At 40.7% G+C, this 25,349-nt stretch overlaps 1 protein-coding gene across 2 annotated transcripts in view; it reads left to right on the top strand.

Moving 5' to 3' along the window:
- BRINP1 (BMP/retinoic acid inducible neural specific 1) overlaps positions 1 to 25,349 on the top strand; it is a 754,539-nt gene that overhangs the window by 31,876 nt on the left and 697,314 nt on the right. Inside the window, exons 2-3 of one of the 2 annotated variants that reach the window (XM_063432378.1) lie at positions 2,001 to 2,158; positions 10,301 to 10,556. In XM_063432378.1, the coding sequence (XP_063288448.1) occupies positions 10,351 to 10,556 (206 nt within the window). In that variant the 5' untranslated portion in view covers positions 2,001 to 2,158; positions 10,301 to 10,350. The remainder of the gene's footprint in view (positions 1 to 2,000; positions 2,159 to 10,300; positions 10,557 to 25,349) is intronic. The other variant, XM_063432377.1, reaches the window with a different exon arrangement.

The following is a 25,349-nucleotide window of genomic DNA, read 5'->3' as shown; positions in this document are numbered from 1 at the left end:
TAAAATAATTCCTCAAGCTTAAAATAGTTGCATGTGAGTGCAATGCGGAGAAACTCCAAAAGGTATTCAATTGGAGGTCCATGATATTTGTCAGAGGACTGGAGTATATCCCTGAGGGCTTCTATACCCTCCGTATGGGGTATGATGGTATATAAACTTTGTACGTCCAAAGTGGCCAATATTATGTTCTTGTCTTTCAAGGATATGGAATTAATTTTATTCAGTATGTCTTTGGTGTCGCGAATACATGTAGGCAATTCCATTACAGTTTCTTTGATATGAAAGACCACATAACTCGCGATGGGTTCCAATAGACTCTCTCTGGAGAGATTGGCCTCCCCGGAGGGTTATTGATATCCTTATGAATCTTAGGGATGGTAGATAATACCGGGTGTTTTGGATATTCCACAAATAGGAATTTGGAAATTTTGGTGTCAAGATACCCCATTACACCAAACGTAATGTGATTCATTATAATCTTTTGGAACTTGCTGACCGGATCGTATGTCAGTCGCTGGTATGTGGTAGTGTCCGATAATTGTCGCATAATTTCCGATTTGTATTGTTGATACGCCACGATGACAATGCCACCCCCTTTTAATGGAGTTATTGGATGTTTTAATCTCGGTTTTATGCTTCAATGTGAATGTTTTTTTTTTTTTGTGTAGTCACTTTGTCCTCTTTTCGATATTCATTGTTGTTGAGGATATGTTGTAACTTGTACAACTCATTGTCCATCTTGAAAGGGTCAGGCTTGGTCACTGGTACAAAAGTTAGTCCTTTGGACAATACAGAGTAATGATCTTTGTTAGTACTTTGTGGGAGAGGTTAAAAACATTAGTTACCTCTTCCATAGTGGTGGTTTGCCCTTGTAGTTTGTATTTCTTCCTTCCCTTTTACCCTCTGCGGGGGCTTGCATTCTTCTTGCGCCTCTGGTGTCCATTTGAGACGTACCTGGAGATTCTTATGGATATGTGTCCACCTCTAAAAAAGGTGCCGATCCGGTGCGTGATTTGTCCTCTCTGGTTTCAGCATCTGAAGCCTATTCGCCAGAACAAATGTCGACAGTTTGGAAAGATGATTCTCGATTCGAAGGCTGTGCACCACTGAGCGGAGGTTCTCGATTCGAAGGCTGTGTACCACTGAGCCATCTATACACCTGGTGATACTGGTAGTCGTGGTTGACTTTGGCTAGTTTTTGCTTTTTGAAGCAAATTAATTCGTTCTTATATTTATTAATATCATCCTGTAGCTTTAACATTTGGGTCGTTGCTGCAGCTGATTGTAGAGATAATGTGTTAGTAATTTCAAACTCTTGAATGGAGTGTTTCACTATAAACAATTCCTTACCAACTTCCTCAACCACTATTACCGTCCAGTCTAAGGAACATTTGTTTCCTATGTTCATCCACTTCTTGCAGAACTCTGGGTTCTGTCTTCCTATAGTTGGTGCATTCCTACTCTGAACACCCTGTGCATCCTTTTGGCTCTATAATAGTCAGAGATAAAAAATGCCATGGATGTCCAAATCCACCTCATGTCTTCTAAGTTTCATCAAGTCGTTGCATAGGTCTTTGGCAGTATTAGTGTGGGATAACTCATTTGTCGTGCGGGGCCAGAGTACCGCTTGTGCTTGATCGTCTGATATGCTCAATGTTTCTGCTGTATCTGCCAGGGCACCTGCTCTGGAGAAAAAAAACCTCCATACTGGACGGTCTTGAAAAAAATATACTACTAAACACACTGTTTTTGCAGGAGTTCATATTTAGATGTAACTTTTTTTCACTCTGTGTTTGTTCTCACTTGCATATATGTTCACCCACTCACTTATGTTCACTTTCGTTTTCACCACATCTAAATATTGTGAACTCTGATATGGTTGTGTATAACATCATCTTTGTACTATGAATACTATGCTCCATATACAGTACTTTCACTCTATTTTACCACACAACACACTATTTCACATGGTGTTTAATCTATAACACGCTCTATTTCAGTATTTTCGTATAGCACACAACACTGGGAAGAACGCACGTTGATTGTATACACATTGCTTAGCAACGCAGCTCAATTCACACGTCATCACATTTGTCACGTGGTCCTGCCAGTGCACTTCTGGGTTTCGGACGGCTAGCAGATCTCACACACTGATTTGGTAAGTTATCACCGTTATTTTCTTATATATACTCATCACTTACACTGTATTATTGATCTTGAAAAAAAAAACCCTATAGGGGTCGAAACGTCGATCAGAGATTACTTAATTTTGCACATGTAATTGGCACAAGTTAATAAAAGAAGCTTTGGAACAAGACCTGTGAGTGCACCTATCATCTATTTTTACTTTATATACAAACGCTGAGTTTTGCACCCAGGCAAAAAAAATGTTTTGTCATTTGAATTGGGTGAGTGCCAAGGTTACTTCCTTTATATCTATCTATCTATCTATCTATCTATCTATATATATATATATATATATATATATATATATATATATATATATATATATATATATATACAAAACAAATGAACATATAGGCTGCACTCACGGTCTTCCGTATAAAGTTTCCTTTATTCCATAGAACAAATCAACAGATCAATGTTTTGGTGCAAAGAAAATCATTTTGCTTTGTGTATATATATATATATATATATATATATATATATATATATATATATATATATATACCGTATATACTCGAGCATAAGCCGAGTTTTTCAGCACATTTTTTGTGCTGAAAAACCCCAACTCGGCTTATACTCGAGTCAATAGTCTGTATTATGGCAATTTGCATTGCCATAATACAGACTGGGGCTGTGGGGGCTGCAGAGAGCGTTACTTACCTTTCCTGCAGCTCCTGTCAGCTCCCTCCTCCTCCGCGCCATCCGTTCAGCACCTCGGTCAGCTCCCAGTGTAAGTCTCACGAGAGCCGCGGCTCTCGCGAGACTTACAGTGGGAGCTGACAGAAGAGTTGACCGGACGGCGCGGAGGAGGAGAGAGCTGACAGGAGCTGCAGGAAAGGTAAGTAACGCTCTCTGCAGCCCCCCTCTCCCCCCACTGAACTACCAATGACACTGGACCACCAGGGAGTAAGAGCCCCCCTCCCTGGCCAGCTAGCAAGCAGGGAGGGGGGGGGGGCGAAAAAATAAATGAAATAATAATAATTAAATAAAAAATAAGAAGAATAAATAATAATGAAAAAAAAATATTAAAATAATAAAAAAAAAATAATAAATAAAATAATAAAATTGCCCACCCCTACCACTGCAACACACACACACACACACACACACACTGCATACATACACACACACACTGCACTCATACACATACACACACACACTGCACACATACACACACACTGCACTCATACACACACTGCACTCATACACACACTGCACTCACACACACTGCATTCATACACACACACTGCATTCATACACACACACACTGCATTCATACACACACACACACTGCATTCATACACACACACTGCATTCATACACACGCACTGCATTCATACACACACACACTGCATTCATACACACACACACTGCATTCATACACACACACTGCATTCATACACATGCACTGCATTCATACACACGCACTGCATTCATACACACACACTGCATTCATACACACACACACACTGCATTCATACACAAACACACTGCACTCATACACACACACTGCATTCATACACACACACTGCATTCATACACACACACACTGCACTCATACACACACACTGCACTCATACACACACACACACACACACACACACACACTGCACACATACACATACACACACACTGCACTCATACACACACACTGCATTCATACACACACTGACTGCACTCATACACACACTGCATTCATATACACACGCTGCACTCATACACACACTGCATTCATACACACACTGCATTCATTATACACACACTGTAAATAAATATTCAATTAATATATTTTTTTTAGGATCTAATTTTATTTAGAAATTTACCAGTAGCTGCTGCATTTCCCACCCTAGTCTTATACTCGAGTCAATAAGTTTTCCCATTGTTGGGGGGTAAAATTAGGGGCCTCGGCTTATATTCGGGTTGGCTTATACTCGAGTATATACGGTATATATATATATATATATATATATATATATATATATATATATATATATATATATATCCATATCTCTCAAAAACCCAATAGGTTATGGCAGGGAAACATTGTGATTGAAAACCCCTTCCACCTGAAGTCTGTGGATAGTTAATACAATGTTAAACAAAAATCTGCACACCAGCCAAGCCATAAGACTTGCTTTTCCCACATATATCACAAATCTGCAGTGATGTTACTACTACAAAGGGTACTGGGTGGGCATATGCAAATTTGTTTAACAAAGAATCACGTTTTTGCCTCATTTCATTTTACATAGTTACATAGTTACATAGCTGAAAAGAGACTTGCGTCCATCAAGTTCAGCCTTCCTCACATTTGTTTTTTGCTGTTGATCCAAAAGAAGGCAAAAAAACCCAGTTTGAAGCACTTCCAATTTTGCAACAAGCTAGGAAAAAAAATCCTTCTTGACCCCAGAATGGCAGTCAGATTTCTCCTTGGATCAAGCAGTTATTACCCTACATTGAAAGATTATACCTTGAATATTCTGTTTTTAAACATGGATTACTTTGAGTCTGTTTGCTGTATACAACAGCTTTGAAACACAACTCAGGAAAAGATGCAAAGCCAGATTTCTGTGGGAAAAGCAAGTCTTATGGCTTGACTGATGTTCAGATTTTTGTTTAACATTGTATTAACATTGCAGGGAGAGGGTCTGTAAAGGGATGGAGGTGGTCTATGAGGATGCCGGGAGGGAGGGGGACTGTGGAGGGAGAGAGCAGATCTGTGAAGGGAGGGGGCTGTGCATGGAGGAAGAGAATCTATGAAGGGACAGAGGGGATTTGTGCACGGTAGTAGGGGATCTGTAAAGGTGCAGAGGCGGGAGTGGGACTGTCAGGGTGCAAAGAGGGGCGCTGTGTAGGGAGAGAGCAAACCTGGTGTATCTGCCAGGCTGCTTTTCATCTTCACTCTGCCAGCACTCAACAGGACAGCACAGAAAGTGTTTTCACTTCCCATTTCTCTGGCCCTGCCTCTTCCCCTCACTCACTTCACTGCATGGAAGAGACCTGGCAAGCAGAGCAGGATTGATGCCAGGTCTCACACAGAAGAGAGGAAAACATTTTCTGGCTGGAGCTTACCGTCCCCAAATAAGAACCGCCCGGGGCGGACACCCGTCAACCCCCCTCCACCGGCTATGCAGCTGACTTATGCCACATTATGAATGCCTTTAATATAACTTACTACTACATCACTTCTCACTTTTTCACATTAATTTTTCACCCATTCTCCCACCTCAGGAGTGCTTGGTCTTTTCCGTCTTCCAGTCAGTCACTGGAAAACCTTCCTTCTGAATCTTCTTGCATGAAACAGTTTATTAATTTTAACATCAAGATGTTGCAATTGACTTGGTAAGACTCCCAGTATAACAGCTAACTGAGTCTTCATCTTGATAACTTTATTCTTTATGGTCTCTGTCTTGTGAGCTCTGAAGGAATTGCAAACAAGCAAAGAAGGTTTTACCATTCAAAAACATTGTCACATTCTACTTAAAGATAACGTCTTGAAGGATATCATCCCCGCAAAACCAAATATTATCTTTAGCGGTGCCCCTAATTTTAAAAGCCTTCTCACTAAAAAGGACATCTAGACCAAACTTTTTCAAGCCAGGTTTGCATTCTATCCATCCATTCTTTTGCATTCACATAAACCACTCTTAGCAAAGTTTATTTCGGGATTGATTTCCTTTTCAATATTAGCATTGGTGGTAACTTTGATCCATCAGTGCAGCATGTTAATAAAACCATGAAATGTGCTTTCCCCGTTAGTCTTAAAAAGGGAATTTCTGAAGAATATACCTGTGAATTAGAGACTTTAATTTTTCCTGTTTCCCTGGTATTTTTTCTCCTATTATACATTTTATTTATTTACTTTGTTCTTGGCGCACCCTGTAATTGTTGTTTCCTGTTTTTCAGTCCTTTGAAGGGTTTTGAGGGTTACCCTTCCTTTCAGGTGTGCAGCCCCCCCCCTCCCCGTTGTGATCAGTTTGGATAGCACTGTTCCATCCCTCTTTTTTCTTTATTATTAACATTTATTTCCCTCTGGTTTTAGCAGCTTTCCGATCACAGCAGTTATGTCTATTTTTGATTATAGAAACAACTACACTATCAATATAAATTATGTTTTTGACAAAAGTGAGCACAGTCCAATCTGTCCTAGACCACCCATTTTTAGTCAACAGGAGCTTTTTATAAAATTAGAAAAAGCCTTATCACACAGAATTAAATTAAAATCACAACTTTTAAAAAATATATTGATGAAGGAATTACCCCCAGAGGTTTAAGATTGTTTAAACTTCCTTCTTCAGATCAAGAAGATGATGAATTTATGAATGAGTGGTTCAGCAAACTAGAAACTTGTACTTTTGGCCTGATGGATACATTAATTTAAAAAAAAAAAAAAGCAAAAAATTATCCATCTTAGACAAAGAAATTAATGACCTTAAAGAACAACTTGCACCATTCATAACCTCGCCAGTGTTTAAACAAAATTGATCCTTATCCAAAATAAAAAATTGAAATGGACACAAAACATATAAAGGTAAAAAAAACATGTTCGAGACAAACATGGTTACGCAAATAATCAAATCAGGACATACCACCAAAATAAGAAATACAATTCAACTCTACCAGATCACAACAATAAAAGTCCCCCACCATACTATCAATCTAAACACTTCACTCACTCTCAAAGATTCGATCCCTCACTTAAACACCACACAAAAGAATCAAAATATATATCAAATTATCCCCAGAAGTTTCACACTCACAATAACTTTGACTACGGTCAAACAGAGAAAATACATAAACCACTTCCATCAAGTAGATATCTCAGACCTTCTCACTATGCCCACACCAGAAAATTCACTAACTCACCTAATTATCATCACCACAATAAACGTTATGATCACAATTACCCCACATACTTACAAAAATGACACACACACTAACTATAAAACATATAAAGATTTTTCCCCAAGACCACAAAGGTCAAGATATTCACACAAATAGTATGACCGCACAGATCAACCACGATCTCCTATTTCTTATACTCATCCAAATAGGTACCAACTTCTATCTATGGACTCAGAGGGAGACATAGAAGAATTTTTTTTAGAAATCAGAACAAACACCAACCCTCAAATCCCCAAATCCTTCCACCAACCAAGAGCAAGAAAAAGGAGCCTAACATTAAAGGAGGGAGAGGTGGAAGAAGACCGCAAAAGAGAAAGGCTAGCAGATTAAAAAACACTAAAACTGAAAAAGAACTTGGTATTTTTAATTTTTCTTAAGACACTCACATCTACCCAAATAGCTGTGTTAAGTAAGGGATTAAAATTTGCACCAACTAACTCGTTCAAACCATTCCAAGCATTTCTGGACATTAACAGATTTGTAAGAAAAGCCACTTTAAAGAGATTTTTTAATGAAAAAGAAACCACACCCTCCCATAAGACCCAATAAACTACACCCACACACTCTAATTTAACCACAAACCCAAAAATTATTAACACAAATCTTAAAGCACAATCAACATTTTATCCTTCTAATTTTAAATCCGGTCCACTAGCAGTATTTGAAAAGCTTGTTTTAAAAGATTTTAACAATATTAAGAAAAATAAATAGAAAACTTAATCTTAACCATCAAGAAAGAATTGCCCTAAAAGAACTACAAGCAGACTAGGACATTGTCATAAAACCAGCAGATAAGGGAGGTGGTTTGGTGATACTTTCTAAACAAATGTATTTGGATGAAGTTCTGAGACAATTAAATGACACTAACATACATGAAAAATTGTCTTCAGATCCTAGTAATGACTTACTAAAAGGAAGTAATCTCAATATCCTTAATAAACAAGAGTACAACTATTTAAATAAATTATATCCAAAAATTCCAGTAATTATTTTTTTTACCTAAAATACACAAAAATTAATCCTGCCCTCCTGGTCGCCCAATCCTCTCAGGTATAAACTCTATTTTATCAAATTTGGCAGAGTATATTGATATTTTACTTCAACCATCTGTAAAATAAATTAAATCTTACCTAAAGGATTCCATGTCCCTTCTCCTATTCTTAAATGATTTTATCTGGCATCCAAATTATATTCTTGTGACTTGTGATGTACAGTCGCTCTATACTATTATACCACATCAAAAGGGATGTGAAGCAGTCAACAGAATATTAAGAGAAGAGAATAATATTTCAGAATCCCAAATTAATTTTATTATAGAGGGCATTATGATTATTTAACTAATAATTTCTTCTGGTTTTTAGATTCTTCTTATCTTCATAAAAGAGGTACGCCCCCAGCTATGCTAACTTATTTATGGCTGACTGGGAGGCAGACGCTGTATGGGGCGATCATAGCTGGCGGACAAACCCGGTCTGCTATTTTCGCTATATTGATGATTTATTTTTTATCTGGAATGGGCCAGAAAGTTATCTTATCTTGTTTTTAGAACATTTAAATCATAATGATAGTGGCGTACACACAACCAGTGGCGTACACACAACCAGTGGCGTACACACAACCAGTGGCGTACACACAACCCATGGGGCCCCGGTGCAAAAACTGATCCGTGGGCCCCCCCCACGCACGCTGAGGCCGCAACACATGTACACATGTACGCCAGTGCATGCATAAACACATACACTTAAAGGACCACTACAGACACCCAGATCACATCAGCTCAATGAACTGGTCTGGGTGCCAGGTCTCTCTAGTTTTAACCCTGCAGCTGAAAACATAGCAGTTTCAGAGAAACTGCTATGTTTCACTGAGGGTTAATCCAGCCTCTAGTGGCTGTCTCATTGACAGCCGCTAGAGGATTTTCTGTGATTCTCACTGTGAAAATCACAGTGAGAAGATGCTGAACATCCATAGGAAAGCTCATACACACTCACACACACACACACACTTACACACACTCTAACACTAACACACACACACGCTCACACACTCACACACTCACACACACACTAACACACACATGCACTTTTTTTTTTTATTTAATCCCCCCAGCCTCCTTACCCGTGGGAGAGCTGAGTTGAGTCCCTGGGGTCCAGTGGTGCTGCTGGCCCTGCTGTCACCCGGCTGGCTGGTCCTGCGGTATGTATGTCACTGGGCCAGCCTCTTCTCCTGGGGGGCCCAGGAGCCAGCCAGCCACCTCAGGGCCCCCCGAGGCTGGCCCTGCTGTCACCCGGCTGGCGGGCGCACGAGGGAGCACTCTCCCTGGCTGAGTGCTTCCTCTTCAGCTCCCTCGCGCGCCGCGTACTGATGCCAGAGCCAGTAATCACGTCAGCCGGTGGGTGAGACTGATCCCGCCCGCCGGCTGAGGAAACCTAATGCACATGCGCGGCAAAGCTGCGACCGCGCATTAGGTCTTCCCATAGGAAAGCATTGAAAAAGATTGGAAAAGATGGGGAATTGAGCGACGCTGGATGTCCTCACACAGCGTGAGAACGTCCAGCGACACTCTAGCAAAGAAAATCTTTGCTATGAATCAGGAAGTGCCCTCTAGTGGCTGTCTAGTAGACCACCACTAGAGGTGGAGTTAACCCTGCAATGTAATTATTGCAGTTTAGAAAAAAACGTCAATAATTACAGTTGCAGGGTTAAGCGTAGTGGGAGTTGGCACCCAGACCACTCCAATGGGCAGAAGTGGTCTGGGTGCCTGGAGTGTCCCTTTAACAATATATAAGTAGCCGTAGTTCCCTAGTGTTGCTTGGGGACCATATATCTGTGATTAACCTTTATATATGATGTGACTCTTGTAACTGTGAAGATCACTAATCTAGCGAGATAGTTGAAATTTTAAGTCCCCCATTTATATTAGAGACTTAAAGGTGTTGTAAAGTGAGCACTTATTGATTTGTCATAAGAAACATATTTGTAATTGTGTGTGTGTGTGTGTGTGTGTATATTTATATATATAAAGTTCTGATATAGCTGTTAAAATAATCTGAAAAGTTATTATTGTAAATATGAAATCTTTATCTGGTTGCAGATATTAAAAGTCTACCAACGAGCAAGACTGAGTCTTTACATTTAACAAATCATGATTTAAATTTACTTGATTTAAGTCAAATCCACTCTGTAACTGTATTTTTCTGTTAAATAGGACTCCAGAAAATGGAGCAAGAATGAGAGGGCAGAGGCAGAGGGAGAAGCATGAACTGGTGTCTATTCGAGTTACTTTCCTTCCTATTTATTTGGGAGCAGGTCACACTCCAGGAATCAATTCAACTTCAGCAACATGCCTCTAAAGAGTTTGACTGGCTCATTTCGGATCGAGGTCCATTCCATCACTCACGGAATTACCTGTCCTTTGTGGAGCGGCATCGGCAGGGTTATTCTACCAGATACAAGATCTACAGGTAAAGTTTTCCTCTTGTGATTGAACCTATGATAGGTAATAAGACAGTCAGTTATTTGGGATAGAATGGAGATAACACTTAAATTGATACTCCTAAAGCACTTTAGCTTTCTGAAAAGTTTTGCATGCATTGTGTGCACGCTTTATTTATATTTAACAAAACGTGCGAATTTCAATAGAGATTGTCCCATTTATAAAATAACTTGGTTACACCCCCCCCCCTGGCTTTCAAGCAGATAACTGATCCTGTACTTGCCTGGTTTGTTTAGCTCAGTGGAGCTAACCTCAAGATACATGCAATTACTCAGAGCACATGCCTTGCAAAGAGTTTTCATTGAGCTGCAATGGGAGGTCTGTGATGGACAGCCACAGAAAGTGTGTGATGAACAGCCACAGAAAGCCTGTGCTGAGATAGACGTGGAGGATGTACAAAGGCTGCAGACAAGATAACTGCACCTTTTGCAAGCTGTTTTTAATTAAACCCCTTCCCGATGAAAAACATGCATAATTAAATGTATGTATATTTTCATTGGGGGTAATAAACAGTGATGTTTATTTATTTTGTATATGGGCAGTGGCGTGTCCATTTAATGGACTTTATTAGATAGACCTTTCTAATACTGCCTGTCTCACCCCTGCACCCCATTTCCTAGGTAATCTCTAGCTCTGATTCCAGATTACCCCTGCGACACTGTCTGTCTCGCCCCTGCACCCCATTTACTAGGTACACTTACAATGCATCATCATTCCATGTATTTTACCTTTAATCTGACAAACTTGATTCATCAGACAGTCTGCTAGTTGTGCAATCCCTCTTATCTCATGTGTCAAACTTTATTGGAGGCAATTAACCCAATTTTCTATCTCATGGCAGAGTGGAATCCCTATTTATTTAAGTCACCAAGGAGCATACAACGGAAGGGATGCATGCTGCACTTAGGTTTGTTTTCTATACCTAGCCGTGTGTAGTGTAAGTACTACTCCCTTGTCACATGTTCGACCTCACCGTGTGGTGTCTGTGAGGATATTGGTGAGGTGGCATTGGTGGAGATGCTGGTCAGCGGCTCTGTGCCGTTGTATCTGGCTCCTGCGACATGCTGAAAGATGCCGGCCACTGCGGATCCATACCAATTTGTAGCCCCACGCCGCCTACACACATGCGTGTGCCGTCACGCAAAGGACACGCACGCACGTTCTGAGGTCATAGGCCGGGTACGGCCAATCGGATTTAGAGGAGACTTATTTAACCCCATAAGGACCAAACTTCTGGAATAAAAGGGAATCATGACATGTCATACATGTCATGTGTCCTTAAAGAGTTAAACTCCTTCTTGCCTTTCTTCATTGCCCTGTCGTGGTTTCCCTTAGGGGTTGTCCGAGAGTGTGTTCCTGAGCGTTTATTTCTGGTTATTGACTTTGGCTTCGTTTCACTTCCCTGTATTCTGGTATCTTTGACTTTTGGCTTTCCCTCATCGTTGTGTCTAGTTTGTGACCTGGCAAGTATTCTGACTATTCTCTGGTACGTTACGTCCGGCCATTCTAAGGTCCGGTAAGACGTTACCTTTAGTGCTAGGTGTGATACAGTTCTGCATGCTTTATCAACTAGTAATCCTGACATCCCTCACCATATATGCACTATTTTTAATTAATCATTGTTTTTGTTTGTTTTCATCTCCACCTCTTCTGTACTTACCCCTAACATGACTCCACATTTGACCATATTCATATTCTTTGTAACCCTTTTCATGCTCCAGTCTTGTTCCTACCACTGCCCCCTTAAGCACCACTCACCACAAACAGAAAACCAAGTTCTTATACATCCTGGCCTGCTCTGTTGCTCTAATTTATGGGCTGAGTGCTGGTGAAGAGTGTTAAAATCAAGCCATCCTACCTCCATCCCTCAAAATTATAAAACTTCACAATTGCAATACTACTGTAACATATTCCTCCTCACCTTGCGGTGTTTGCACCCAGCGTCCGTACGTCTGTATAACTGCCTCCTGCAACATGTTGATGGACGCCGGCCATGGTGGATCCACGCCAAATTATAGCCCCACGTCCGCTCATGTTGATGACGACGTCGGGTGCATCTGGGGTCAAAGGCCGATTTCGGGCAGTTAAAACCGTAAAAGGCTTTTTAAAATTCAATCTTACTTTCTCTCATTGCTCTGTCGTGGTTTCCCTAAGGGGTTGTCCGAGAGTGTGTTCCTAAGCGTTTATTTATGGTTATTGACTTTGGCTTCGTTTGACTTCCCTGTATTCTGGTATCACTGACTTCTGGTTTTCCCTTATCGTTGTGTCTGATTCTGTGTTCCTGACCTCCGCAAGATCCTGACTATTCTTTGATACGTTAAGGCCAGCCATTCTAAGGCCCGGTAAGACACATTTCTACGTGATGGATCAATGAGTAATCCTGACAACTACCAAATGAAGATTATGTCAAAATTCCTATTACTTATGTTGTTTGACTTTGAAAACGATGTGGAGTCTAACTTTGGTCCCGAAACAGATTTCATTCCTAGCCTCCCTGCTAAAAAAAAAAGACCTCTACTTCGTGCACTGTAACATCTGCAGCTTGCTACCCAAAATTGATGCACTGCAAGCCTAAAATCATTCTACTCTCTGAAACGTGGCTAAAAATACCCTACCTCTACCATTGCATTGCAAAGAAATTACAGAGCAAAAATAGTCAGATTGTAATTTATGTTGGCAAGTCCTTAACCCCTTAAGGACCAAACTTCTGGAATAAAAGGGAATCATGACATGTCACACATGTCATGTGTCCTTAAGGGGTTAAAGTTCACCTCTTTACAAAACTATAGCTCTCATGCCACCTTTGATTTCCCTTCTGGCACAATTGTGATCCTGTGCAGTAAACCAATCATTGTTGCTGGAATCTACCACCCACCTAGCTCTAGGTGCATTCCTTTTCTGACATTGTCTAACCATAGCTCAAAACCCAAAAAGTCAACTGTTGGAGATTTTAATATTGATTGACTGAATCCCAAAAATATTATTTAAGACTGTTTAAGACTTTGCAGCTAACACAATTCATTTTCTCCCTGACTTGCATAAGCATGAAAAGCCATAACCATAACTTTCTGGATTGGATGCTCTCCACTTCTCCTGATAGAATCCAGGAAGCAGGTGTTCTTCCGAACCGTTTCAGTGACCACTGCTTAGTGACTGCATGTGCAAAATCCTACTAAAACTCTTCCAAGGTTATAGTCACTAGGTCCTTCAAGACATTTCGTCTTGAATCCTTTTTAGGCCATGACATTTGACTGCAAAAACTCAGGCATTGGTGATCATCCGCAAACCTGGTTTTGATCATATGTATTGGATTGACCGAAACACCTGTCACAATGTTCTTTGGAACAGTACCTGAATTACACACATTAGAAAATTCCCATCTATGCACCAAAACAACATCATATAACACACTGACCACAGTCTAATCCTTTAAATACTTGGGTATGTTAAACCTCAATCTATCTTTTGACCTCCACATAGGAAAACTAAACTAAACTTCATACAAAACTAGGTGGTGCCTTGTACAGAAACACATCCTGCCCAAAGCCCACAGTAAAGGAAAAGATTGTACAGCAAATGCTAATGTCAATCATTGATTATGGGGATGTAGTATGTGCACCGGCACCACAAACCCACCTTAATAAACTTACTACATAGTATAACTCGTTCTGTCGCTTTGTGCTACGGTGTAATTACATGATCCACCATTGTGACATGTTAAAGAGCTAAACTGACTATCACTGGAATCTAGACACACCATCCTCTTTCCATCCCTGTGTTTAATAGCTTTTCTGGGGATCTCCCATTCTACCTGAGCAGAATGCTCTCCCCCAGCTGTTTCCACCTCCTATACCATCTGATCCAGTACCAGCACTTTATTTAGTCTATCTCAATACAAAATTAAAGTGGCTTGATCCTTGTTTTCCTACAGAGCACTGCAATTTTCGAACAACCTCCTGCACAGGTTATAGCAGAGTTTATAAGATAAAATTAAATGCTTGCAAATATCATTAATAGGTTAACATACCCTTTCTGAACATGTCATCATGTCAGCCTCTCAGTCATTTTAAGATGGAGCAGCGTCTGTCTCCAAGTCTCTCCTCTGTGTCTTAACATTTAAAAAGTACACCTATTTATACCTTAGGTGTCGTCATTTTAGGATCACCATAGTTCATAAATGAAAAAGTTACTTGTCTACTTTAATTCAATGTAGGACCTCCCTTAAATTGGCAAAGATACAAGGCCATAACTAAAAGCAAGTGCACACGTCATGGGGAAACTCCCGGACGTGGGGAACTTCCATCAACTTGGGACAAGATGGCTTCCCAAAGTCTGAATAGCTTATCTGTTGTTTATACTAAGACGTAAGTGCACAGTCGTGGGAGATTCCCGGATTTGGGGAAGTTCCATTAACTTGGGGTTACCACAGTATATTGTGTACTGAAAGAGTCGTAGTATAGCCTTGAAGTTTGTTTATGCATTATTGTTATTGTAATTAGTCTGGGACAAATTGGCGCAAACATATTATGCACTGAGGTTATTGCTTTAAGAAACATCTATGAGAAACAATATGTTCCATTTCTAACACCTTGTCAATTTGCAATATCTCTTAAAGACAAAGTACACAGTTTAAGAAATACAACATTTCATTCTAAAACTTGTAATATTTGCATTTGCCCATAACACCCTCTCCATTAAACTGTGGGCATTGTAGACAATTTCTTCCTTAGTGAACCAAAGTTCTCCTACAGTCTTCCGGTGTTTGTGCTCCCAGCATCTTTGATCATTGTTGTAACAGTAAAATATCCGTAGTGTGATCTTTTCCTGTAAAGGTGGTTGATTACCAGTAAGCCTTACTTCAGTAGTGGGGAAAGTGATGGAAACCATGTTAAAGGATAGGATTGTTGAACATCTAAAAACACATGGATTTCAAGATCAGAGACAACATGGGTTTACTTCAGGGAGATCATGCCAAACTAATCTTATTGATTTTTTTTGATTGGGTAACTAAAATTATAGATCAGGGTGGTGCAGTAGACATTGCTTACCTAGATTTCAGTAAGGCTGTTGACACTGTTGCACATAGAAGGCTTATCAATAAACTGTAATCTTTAAATTTGGATTCCAATATTGTTGAATGGGTAAGGCAGTGGCTGGGTGACAGGCAACAGAGGGTTGTAGTCAATGGAGTATATTCGAAGCTTGGGCTTGTCACCAGTGGGGTACCTCAGGGATCTGTACTTGGACCCATTCTCTTTAATATTTTTATTAGTGATATTGCAGAAGGTCTTGATGGTAAGGTGTGTCTTTTTGCGGATGATACTAAGATATGTAACAGGGTTGATGTTCCAGGAGGGATAAGCCAAATGGCAAATGATTTAGGTAAACTAGAAAAATGGTCAGAGTTGTGGCAACTGACATTTAATGTGGATAAGTGCAAGATAATGCATCTTGGACGTAAAAACCCAAGGGCAGAGTACAGAATATTTGATAGAGTCCTAACCTCAACATCTGAGGAAAGGGATTTAGGGGTGATTATTTCTGAGGACTTAAAGGTAGGCAGACAATGTAATAGAGCAGCAGGAAATGCTAGCAGAATGCTTGGTTGTATAGGGAGAGGTATTAGCAGTAGAAAGAGGGAAGTGCTCATGCCATTGTACAGAACACTGGTGAGACCTCACTTGGAGTATTGTACGCAGTACTGGAGACCGTATCTCCAGAAGGATATTGATACCTTAGAGAGAGTTCAAAGAAGGGCTACTAAACTGGTTCATGGATTGCAGGATAAAACTTACCAGGAAAGGTTAAAGGATCTTAACATGTATAGCTTGGAGGAAAGACGAGACAGGGGGGATATGATAGAAACATTTAAATACATAAAGGGAATCAACACAGTAAAAGAGGAGACTATATTTAAAAGAAGAAAAACTACCACAACCAGAGGGCATAGTCTTAAATTAGAGGGACAAAGGTTTAAAAATAATATCAGTTAGTATTACTTTACTGAGAGGGTAGTGGATGCATGGAATAGCCTTCCAGCTGAAGTGGTAGAGGTTAACACAGTAAAGGAGTTTAAGCATGAGCAAAGCTTTTAAAATGAGCAAAGCTTTTGTCTGGGAAAGAATTGAAAAGTACACCAGGTTCCAGAGTAAGATATCCTTGGATGGATCCGGATACGAATTGTAATTCAAAGTTAAAAGTAGTAATTGTATTTGTAATCCAAAGTCTTTAAAGTGCTGGTGGTTGTATTTTTAGAATACCTGGGTATTTGTTGTAGAGTATAGATTGTAGAGTCCAGCTTTCCAAATATTTTGCTAGAATTGGTTGCAGATATTGATTCAGCATCATCTGTTATCACCGTGGTGATGGTGTTGGTATTTGTCTTTGTCTTTTGTTTTTACACCATTTATGATGTGTATAGATTGGATACTCTCCAATATTATTTTACGGAATAACTTAATTGACAGCATTTCCAAGACATTGTCTTAAGTGACATGGATTCCATTATAGTAAATGTTATGTTGATACAGCAATCGAAGTGGATTCTCAAGAACGCCTCTTTTTGCTGTATTGGAATCTTTGTAACATCTCAGTGACAGACATCTCAATGACATCAGGTGCTGTTGTGCTAAACCTGTTAACAGATAAAATCTGTGGAAAAATCTTTACATTTGTTATACTTTGTATAATAATGATAGATGAAATAGTAACATAGTTAATCTTTCTAGTGTTTTGTTTTAGAGATAAAACCATTGTATATGATTTAGAGATATAAGGATAATTTGAAACAGTATTTACCACCTTTGTTCACAATGGTATGTAAAATTATATTCTCATTAAATGTTAAAAAATACTCTTTTATTCATAATCTCTCAATATATTTAGAATCGTTGCTAATTGAAAATATGACGTTATTCATCTTTATTTGTCCTGTTAGGGAGAAGACAACGTATTCCCTAAGTTACAATGAGTAACTATAATAACTGCAGTTATTAGTGGCTTAAGATACCAGAAACACCCACAAATTGTCTAAAAACTTTTTTTTTTTTACCAAGATCTGACATTAATTGTTTAAATATATTTTTCAGTGGCTGTTGGGTGTAGTTTAAGATGATTTGGATTTTTAATTATTTCTAAAAGTGAGTTAAGAAAGCACTCAAATACAATATTGAAGGTATTTATATTTTAACTCTACCTTTGTATAGGTGGCTTTATGTACCTTTAACCATCACAAAGCAAATAACATTTTCTTGGTATTTGAAAAAAACGATAAAATATTCGATTACGTGTATTTTAATATATGTACATAGAGTGGTATGGATGTTGAATTTATATCTTTGACATCTTTTCACCAGTTTGCAATAGGTGACCTAAATCAGTGTTCCCCAACCCCCGGGCCGCGGACCGGTACCGGTCCGTGGATCAAACGGTACCGGGCCGCCCAGGGGTGTGCGAGCCTGCCGGCTAATGCAGGGCTGGCATTGCCCAAGTGCCAGCCCTGCAATGTGCCTGCGGACCGGAGGGGAGATCAGAGATCTCCCTCCCCGGTCCGCAGGCACTGTGCGGACAGCCGGCAGGGGAGGGAGTGAGAGAAGACCCGGGAGCTCTTACCTGCAGCTCCTCCGGGTCCTCCTCTCGCGAGATTTGGAGCGTTGCCGCAGTAACCACGGCAACGCTCCAAATCTCGCGAGAGTGAACTCTAGCCCTGTAACTGGGCTAGAGTTCATCTCACCACCACCGGACCACCAGGGAATCCCCACCGGACCACCAGGGGGGACTAAGAAATGTCCCCCCTCCTCCCAGTAAAGGTAAGAGGGGGAGAGGAGGGAGGGGGGGACATGAATATATTACGTTTAATTAAATAAATAAATAAAAAAGCCTCCCTACCCTCCTTACCCCCCATACACACACTGCCCCATACACACACTACACACACTGCCCCACAAACACTGCCCCATACACACACTACACACACTGCCCCACAAACACTGCCCCACAAACACTGCCCCACAAACACTGCCCCATACACACACTACACACACTGCCCCATACACACACTACACACACTGCCCCACAAACACTGCCCCATACACACGCTGCCCCATACACACGCTGCCCCATACACACACTACACACACTGCCCCATACACACACTGCCCCATACACGCACTACAAACACTGCCCCACACACACACTGCCCCACAAACACTGCCCCATACACACACTACACACACTGCCCCACAAACACTGCCCCATACACACACTACACACACTGCCCCACAAACACTGCCCCATACACACACTACACACACTGCCCCATACACACACTGCACACACTGCCCCACAAACACTGCCCCATACACACACTACACACACTGCCCCATACACACACTGCACACACTGCCCCACAAACACTGCCCACATACACACACTACACACAATGCCCCACAAACACTGCCCACATACACACACTACACACACTGCCCCATACACACACTACACACACTGCCCCACAAACACTGCCCCATACACACACTACACACACTGCCCCACAAACACTGCCCCATACACACACTACACACACTGCCCCGCAAACACTGCCCCATACACACACTACACACACTGCCCCGCAAACACTGCCCCATACACACACTGCCCCGCAAACACTGCCCCATACACACACTACACACACTGCCCCGCAAACACTGCCCCATACACACTACACACACTGCCCCACAAACACTGCCCCATAAACACACACTACAAACACTGCCCCATACACACACACACACTACACACATTGCCCCATACACACACTACACACACTGCACACACTGCCCCACAAACACTGCCCCATAGACACACTGCCCCACAAACACTGCCCCATAGACACACTGCCCCACAAACACTGCTCCCATACACACACTACACACACTGCCCCCCATACACACACTGCAACTCTCACACACACTGCCACCCTCACATACACACTGCACCGCTCACACACACATACACACAATTTTGAGTCTATGTCTTTATGTGACTGTGTTTGTGATTTTCTGACTATGTATGTGCCTGCGTGTTTTTTTAATATATGTGACTGTGTTTTTTTTTTTTTGTCTTATTAAATCAAAACAAGCGGGCCACGGAAAAATTATCAAACGTTTACCAGTCCGCGGCGATAAAAAGGTTGGGGAGCACTGACCTAAATGATCAATTTCCAAAATCATCATGTATATCACCTGGACGGGTTAATCCATAATACTCTTTGACTTTCCATTGACTGGCCTTAGCTATGGCAGACTGAATATTTTTATCATTATAAATAAACTTTATGATAGTTGAAGTAAAGTTTCTGCCTGTCTTTCAGTTAAATTTTAACTGTTGAAGTACTTCACTTATATTAATTATACCACTCTGCAAACTTAAACGAATATCGAGTAGTTTTTGATTTAATAAGAACAGTTCACATTTTCTTCTAACGTTTAAACGTTATTGCAGTTGTTATTGTAATCATATGATCTTTAACTATCATGATTCCATTATTCATCTGGGTAATCAGCTGATATACTTTTTTTTTTTTTTTTTTTAATCATTCTTTATTTATCAGATTTTTGTGTATGTAAATAAACATATCAAAATTCGTTGGGGGACGAGGTCCTCCGGGCACCGGGTTTCCCGTCAGATTTGGGTGTGGGCCTCTGGCTGCTGGCCTTCCAATGGGTCACCTGTCTGTCGATTCCGCAGAGAAGTCGATGGCGGGTAGGCCCAGACGTTCTACGAATTCAGCGGCCTCCGAAATATTGTGCAAGGTGTGGGTTCTGTCATTCCGCCTGACCTGCAGCTTGAAGGGGTGTCCCCAGGTATACCTAATATGTCTTCTGGCCAGTTCCAGGGTGAGGGGCCTTAGTTCCCGCCTTTTGCGTAGAGTGCTCGGGGCTAGATCTTGGTAGAAGGATACCTGATGCCCTTCTATCTGCAGTGGGGTGTCTCTGGCCGCTCTCATGAGTGCTTCCTTGATGTGGAAGTAATGCATGCGGATAATAATGTCCCTGGGCTGGGTTGCATTGGGGAGGGGAGCTTTGAGGGCCCTGTGTGCCCTGTCTAGCAGGAGTTCGGCTGGTGAGGCTTCGGGTAGTAGGCCGCAGAATAGTTCTCGCAGCGTGGATGCTAGCGTATCAATTCCCACTGATTCTGGCACCCCTCTAATCCGTATGTTATTACTTCGGGAGCGGTTATTAAGGTCTTCTTGGGCCTCTTCTAATTGGTGTACCTGCTCTTGTAGTGCAGCAATGGCGGTCTCGTTCGCCTGGGTCCGCGAGGATGTGCAGTCTATTTGATCTTCAATGGCGGTGGTTCTGTGCGTCAAATCATTGAGGCTTGCAGTGATAGGTGCTAGGTGCCTGGTGAACTCAGCAGCCATATTGGTCTTGATCTCCTGTAGCAGGTGCCGGAGGTCGTCCCTTGTGAGGGGTTTTGTGGCTGCCGTGCGGCTTGTGTCACTTGCCGCGGAGTCAGAGTCCTCATCGCGGCCATCTTCCCCGCGTGGGGAGCTCTCTGCCCTGCGGGCGCGGAATATCGGCGCCACCTCCGTGCCGTGTTTCGATTTTCTTCCTCCTCCCATGTCAGGTCGGTCAGGGGCGTTGTGGGGATGTTGTGGACCGAGTGTGGAGAAATTTCGCCGGGTATACTCGCTATTAGCAGTGCTTGATAAGCCTGCCGGTACGGAGCTCTAGAAGAAAGCAGCCATCTGCACCGGAAGTCAGGCGCCGCCCCAGCTGTTATACTCTTACATGTATGTCTAATATATTTGTTTGTAGGCCATACTGCAGCTGCATATGGCATTTTAGCAATAATCTTCAATTGCGTTTCAGATATTCACAAAGTCTATCCACCTTTGTAAGTAACACATTATGTGTTTATTTGATACCATTAATTATAGTATCTGTATTATATTACACGTTGTCACTGACACATTTCTGATACAGGGAAAAAAATAGCATGATTGCTTTAGTAATTGTAGATTATGCTAGCTTTAGTGTACCTATAATCTTAATTTTATTAATGACAGGAGGCGAATATTTGCTTAAGTCTCTCTTTACTAGAACTCCACAGCAGTAAAAAACACAGAGAGTTAAACAACCAATCAGAAAATAGTAAGGAGACCATATAACTCCCTTCCCAGCAATCCATTTCCTCTTTCTAACTGTGACAACAAATAAAGTAAGGAAAAGCATAACACAATATAACAGAAGGTCCATCTTGACATAGATAACGATCCATGCAGAAACTGTTCAACTGAAACGAAGACTTGAACTTGACCTCATCTTGATAACTTTACACTGAAACGAGAGAAAGACAGTCGAAAGGGGTGATTAGCCAATGAAGTGTACGTCTAAAATCATGTAGCCACCCAACACAATATGTAAGAGCCAACCACCAAGTCTATCGGGCCCGCCCCCGGATTAGAAAATACCGAAATAACCACTATAGAAACTGATCGGTAGAGTAATTCTTTATTCAACAAACATACAATAACCAAGACAAAACCAAGGGTCGGGAAAAGGAAAAGGGTGGGAAATATTCGCCTCCTGTCATTAATAAAATTAAGATTATAGGTACACTAAAGCTAGCATAATCTACAATTTTATAACATGACAGGAGGCTTCATATTTGCTGTTTTAACGCTCCTTCAGAAGAACCAACGATGCATGTTCCGCCGGTCTGAAGTAGAATCTCCGGAAGGTGTCCTCTCGAGACCAGTCTGCTGAACGTAGAATCTCGGAAAGAGAAGCACCTGCCATCAGTGCTCCAGATGCTGCCGCACCTCTGACTGAGTGAGCACCGAACGACGAATCCACACCGGCCAAGGACAGGAGCCATCTGATCCAGCGAGCCAGGGTAACAGTCGAAACCGGTTTATGAGGGCGAACGTAGGAGATCAACAGCTGTCCTGATTGAGAGGGTCGAAGCGGCTTGGTAACAGCCAAATAACGAGACAGTATATACAAACAAAATATGTGATCACAACCCCAGTGAGAAACAGTGATAATATACAAAAAAACGGAACTTCCCTGTATAAGGTGAAGTTTCCTGGAAAAGATCCCCAAAGACTTCCTCTTGTCTTCAGCATACATACAAAATAGAGTAGGGGATTATCTGCTAAACACAGATAAAATGGAAAAACATAGCGTTTAACTGTGTGGGAAAAATAAGGATGTGTAATAAGCAATTGGCCACTCACAAATTTTCAGATGTAAAAAAGCCTTGAGTGTAATCTTTTTCCTCCAGATTTTCTATGTTCATCCTCACACTCCCATCAGTAGTTTAGAGATATTTGCTCCAAAAGAGAAAATATATACAGAAAAATAAGGTGCAAATCCAGAGTGTAGTAAAAAAGATTTAATAACTTACATGTATATTTAAAACAATCAGCATATCACCACTGGGCGTCCTACGCGTTTCGTCCTAAAATAGGACTTCCTCAGGGACTTGGTGCATCAAATGACAGCAGAAAGACAAATATAAAACATTCCCCCCCCCCCGAGTTCCTATATATCCCCTCCGGATATTCATTATTCCATCATTCTCGGCCGGTGTTCTTTCGCCGTTCAGGCGGCACTTCCGGTTTTGACGGGATGTTGTCATCACGCACGTCATCTGCGTTCCAGGCGTGCGTTCCACATACCCGGAAGTGGGTGGCGATCGGCAATTATGCAATGTTTTCTCGGAGGCATGGAAACAAATAAGAGCACATGAGGGGGAAAAAGCATTAAAAAAACTCTGGATCGCTCTACAATGTATTACTCTTATTTCTCTTGCTCTAAACCACACAAAAGTGGATGTATCTATTATACTTAAGTATATATATATACTATATGAACCCTGAAACATACATAAATCATATATATAAGTCCCATATGTACATATATGATCCCAAAATAAAATTATATACAATTTTTACAACAGGTATGTACAATAAGACAGATACATTCCAGATGGGGAAGGAGATTTATATTAAAGAACATGATACTTCATGTAAATCAATTGTTTCGTTTCCCATCCTAAGAATGTGTACAGAACATATAAATCCGACTAGCAATTTTAGTGCCTTACTTTATATAAGTGATTTAGGTGAGGTGGAAACCCTTATGTACCAAGTACTTCTCCTCTTTCATCTCACCCTCCACAATAATTCGGTTTCTTCCATCAATTGAATTCTCTTTTCGAAAATTCCTTTTAATTTATTTTAGGCTTTTTGGTACGTAAGCCCCCCAGTTTTTGATGGTAATATCAGTATTTATTTCTGTTTTAGTGGAAGGGGTTATATTAGCTTGGCTCTGTAAGAATTTTCTTATGGCCTTTCCCAATTAATACCCCCATACAAAATATGAAAAAAATGCATATAAAATGTATATACCTGAAAAATGATAATATACATAAACAAAAATGATAAAGTGGAAGGATGAAATAGAAAAGGAGAAGTGCAACTTTTATGAAAATATTGCTTATGTAATCTCAATTAATCCTCAAAAAAACTCCACAGATCAATATCTATATTCAGACCCCAAGGTTGGAGTGTTTTTAGTTTATTTATCCAGAATGTTTCTCTTTGCGAGAGTTTTTTGGTCAGGTCTCCTCCCCTCCAATAGGGATCTACACGCTCAATGCCCATAAAGGAAAAATTTTGCTCACCAAATTGGTTACAAGAGTTACAATGCAGTGGTACTACATGTTTAGTTGATTTTTTTCTTACATTGTTTTGATGTTCTAATATTCTTTCTTTAAGTTTTCTGCAAGTTCTTCCCACGTATTGTTTCCCGCATGGGCATTGAAGCATGTACACTACATTTTTAGTATTGCAGTTTATGTTAGATTTTACTTTAAATTTTTCTCCTGTTGTGAAGCTAACGAATTCTCTCTTTTGTATAAATTTTTGATTTTTGCATGCTTTGCAGGTATTGCACGGGTTAAAACCACTGATATTCAATGGTCTACCTTTTCGTTCCATTTTTAATGCATAGCTGGGTGCCAATATGTTTTTTAGATTTCTTGTTCGCCTAAAGATCATTGGTGTTTTCTTTGGTAGTATTTTGCCTAATATGGGATCCCTACATAGAATGTTCCAATGTTTATTGAATATCTTTTTTATTTTCCAATGTTGCGTGTTATATTGTGTGATGAAGGAGAAATTATAATCTTTTTTGGGAGTTCTTTTTGGTTTAGGTATCATTAGATCTTTCCTATTCTTTTTTTCTATTTCCTCAATTTCTTTATCTAACAGGGTGGATTCATATTTCTTAGCTATAAATTTGTTTTTTAGGTGCCCGGCTTGCTCCCTATAATCTGATTTCCTTGTACAATTCCTCCTCACCCGTATTAATTGGCTCTTTGGGATTGTTTCTAACCATCTCTCCTGGTGACAACTCTTTCTATGTATATAGCTGTTGCCCTCAGTTTTTTTAAAAAAGCATTTTGATTAAATTTTGTTGTTCTCCACGAAAAAGGATATGTCCAAAAAGTTAATAGTGGTCACATCCATCTCGTGTGTAAATTTTAGACCATATTCATTGTGGTGAATATAGTCCAAAAAGGATAACAGCTCCTCTCGTGAGCCTCGCCAGATCATTATGATATCATCAATAAAACGTTTCCAGAGGACCAGGTTCGCTGCCCAGCCATGCCCACTCCATATGTGGTTGGATTCCCAATCCCGCATATATATGTTTGCATAGCTGGGGGCGAACCTGGTCCCCATGGC

Source organism: Pelobates fuscus, chromosome 9 (genome assembly GCF_036172605.1).
Source record: "Pelobates fuscus isolate aPelFus1 chromosome 9, aPelFus1.pri, whole genome shotgun sequence".
NCBI classification, from domain to species: Eukaryota; Metazoa; Chordata; class Amphibia; order Anura; family Pelobatidae; genus Pelobates; species Pelobates fuscus.
Note: the sequence above shows the minus strand (reverse complement) of the source record. Positions and strands in the feature narration are given on the sequence as shown.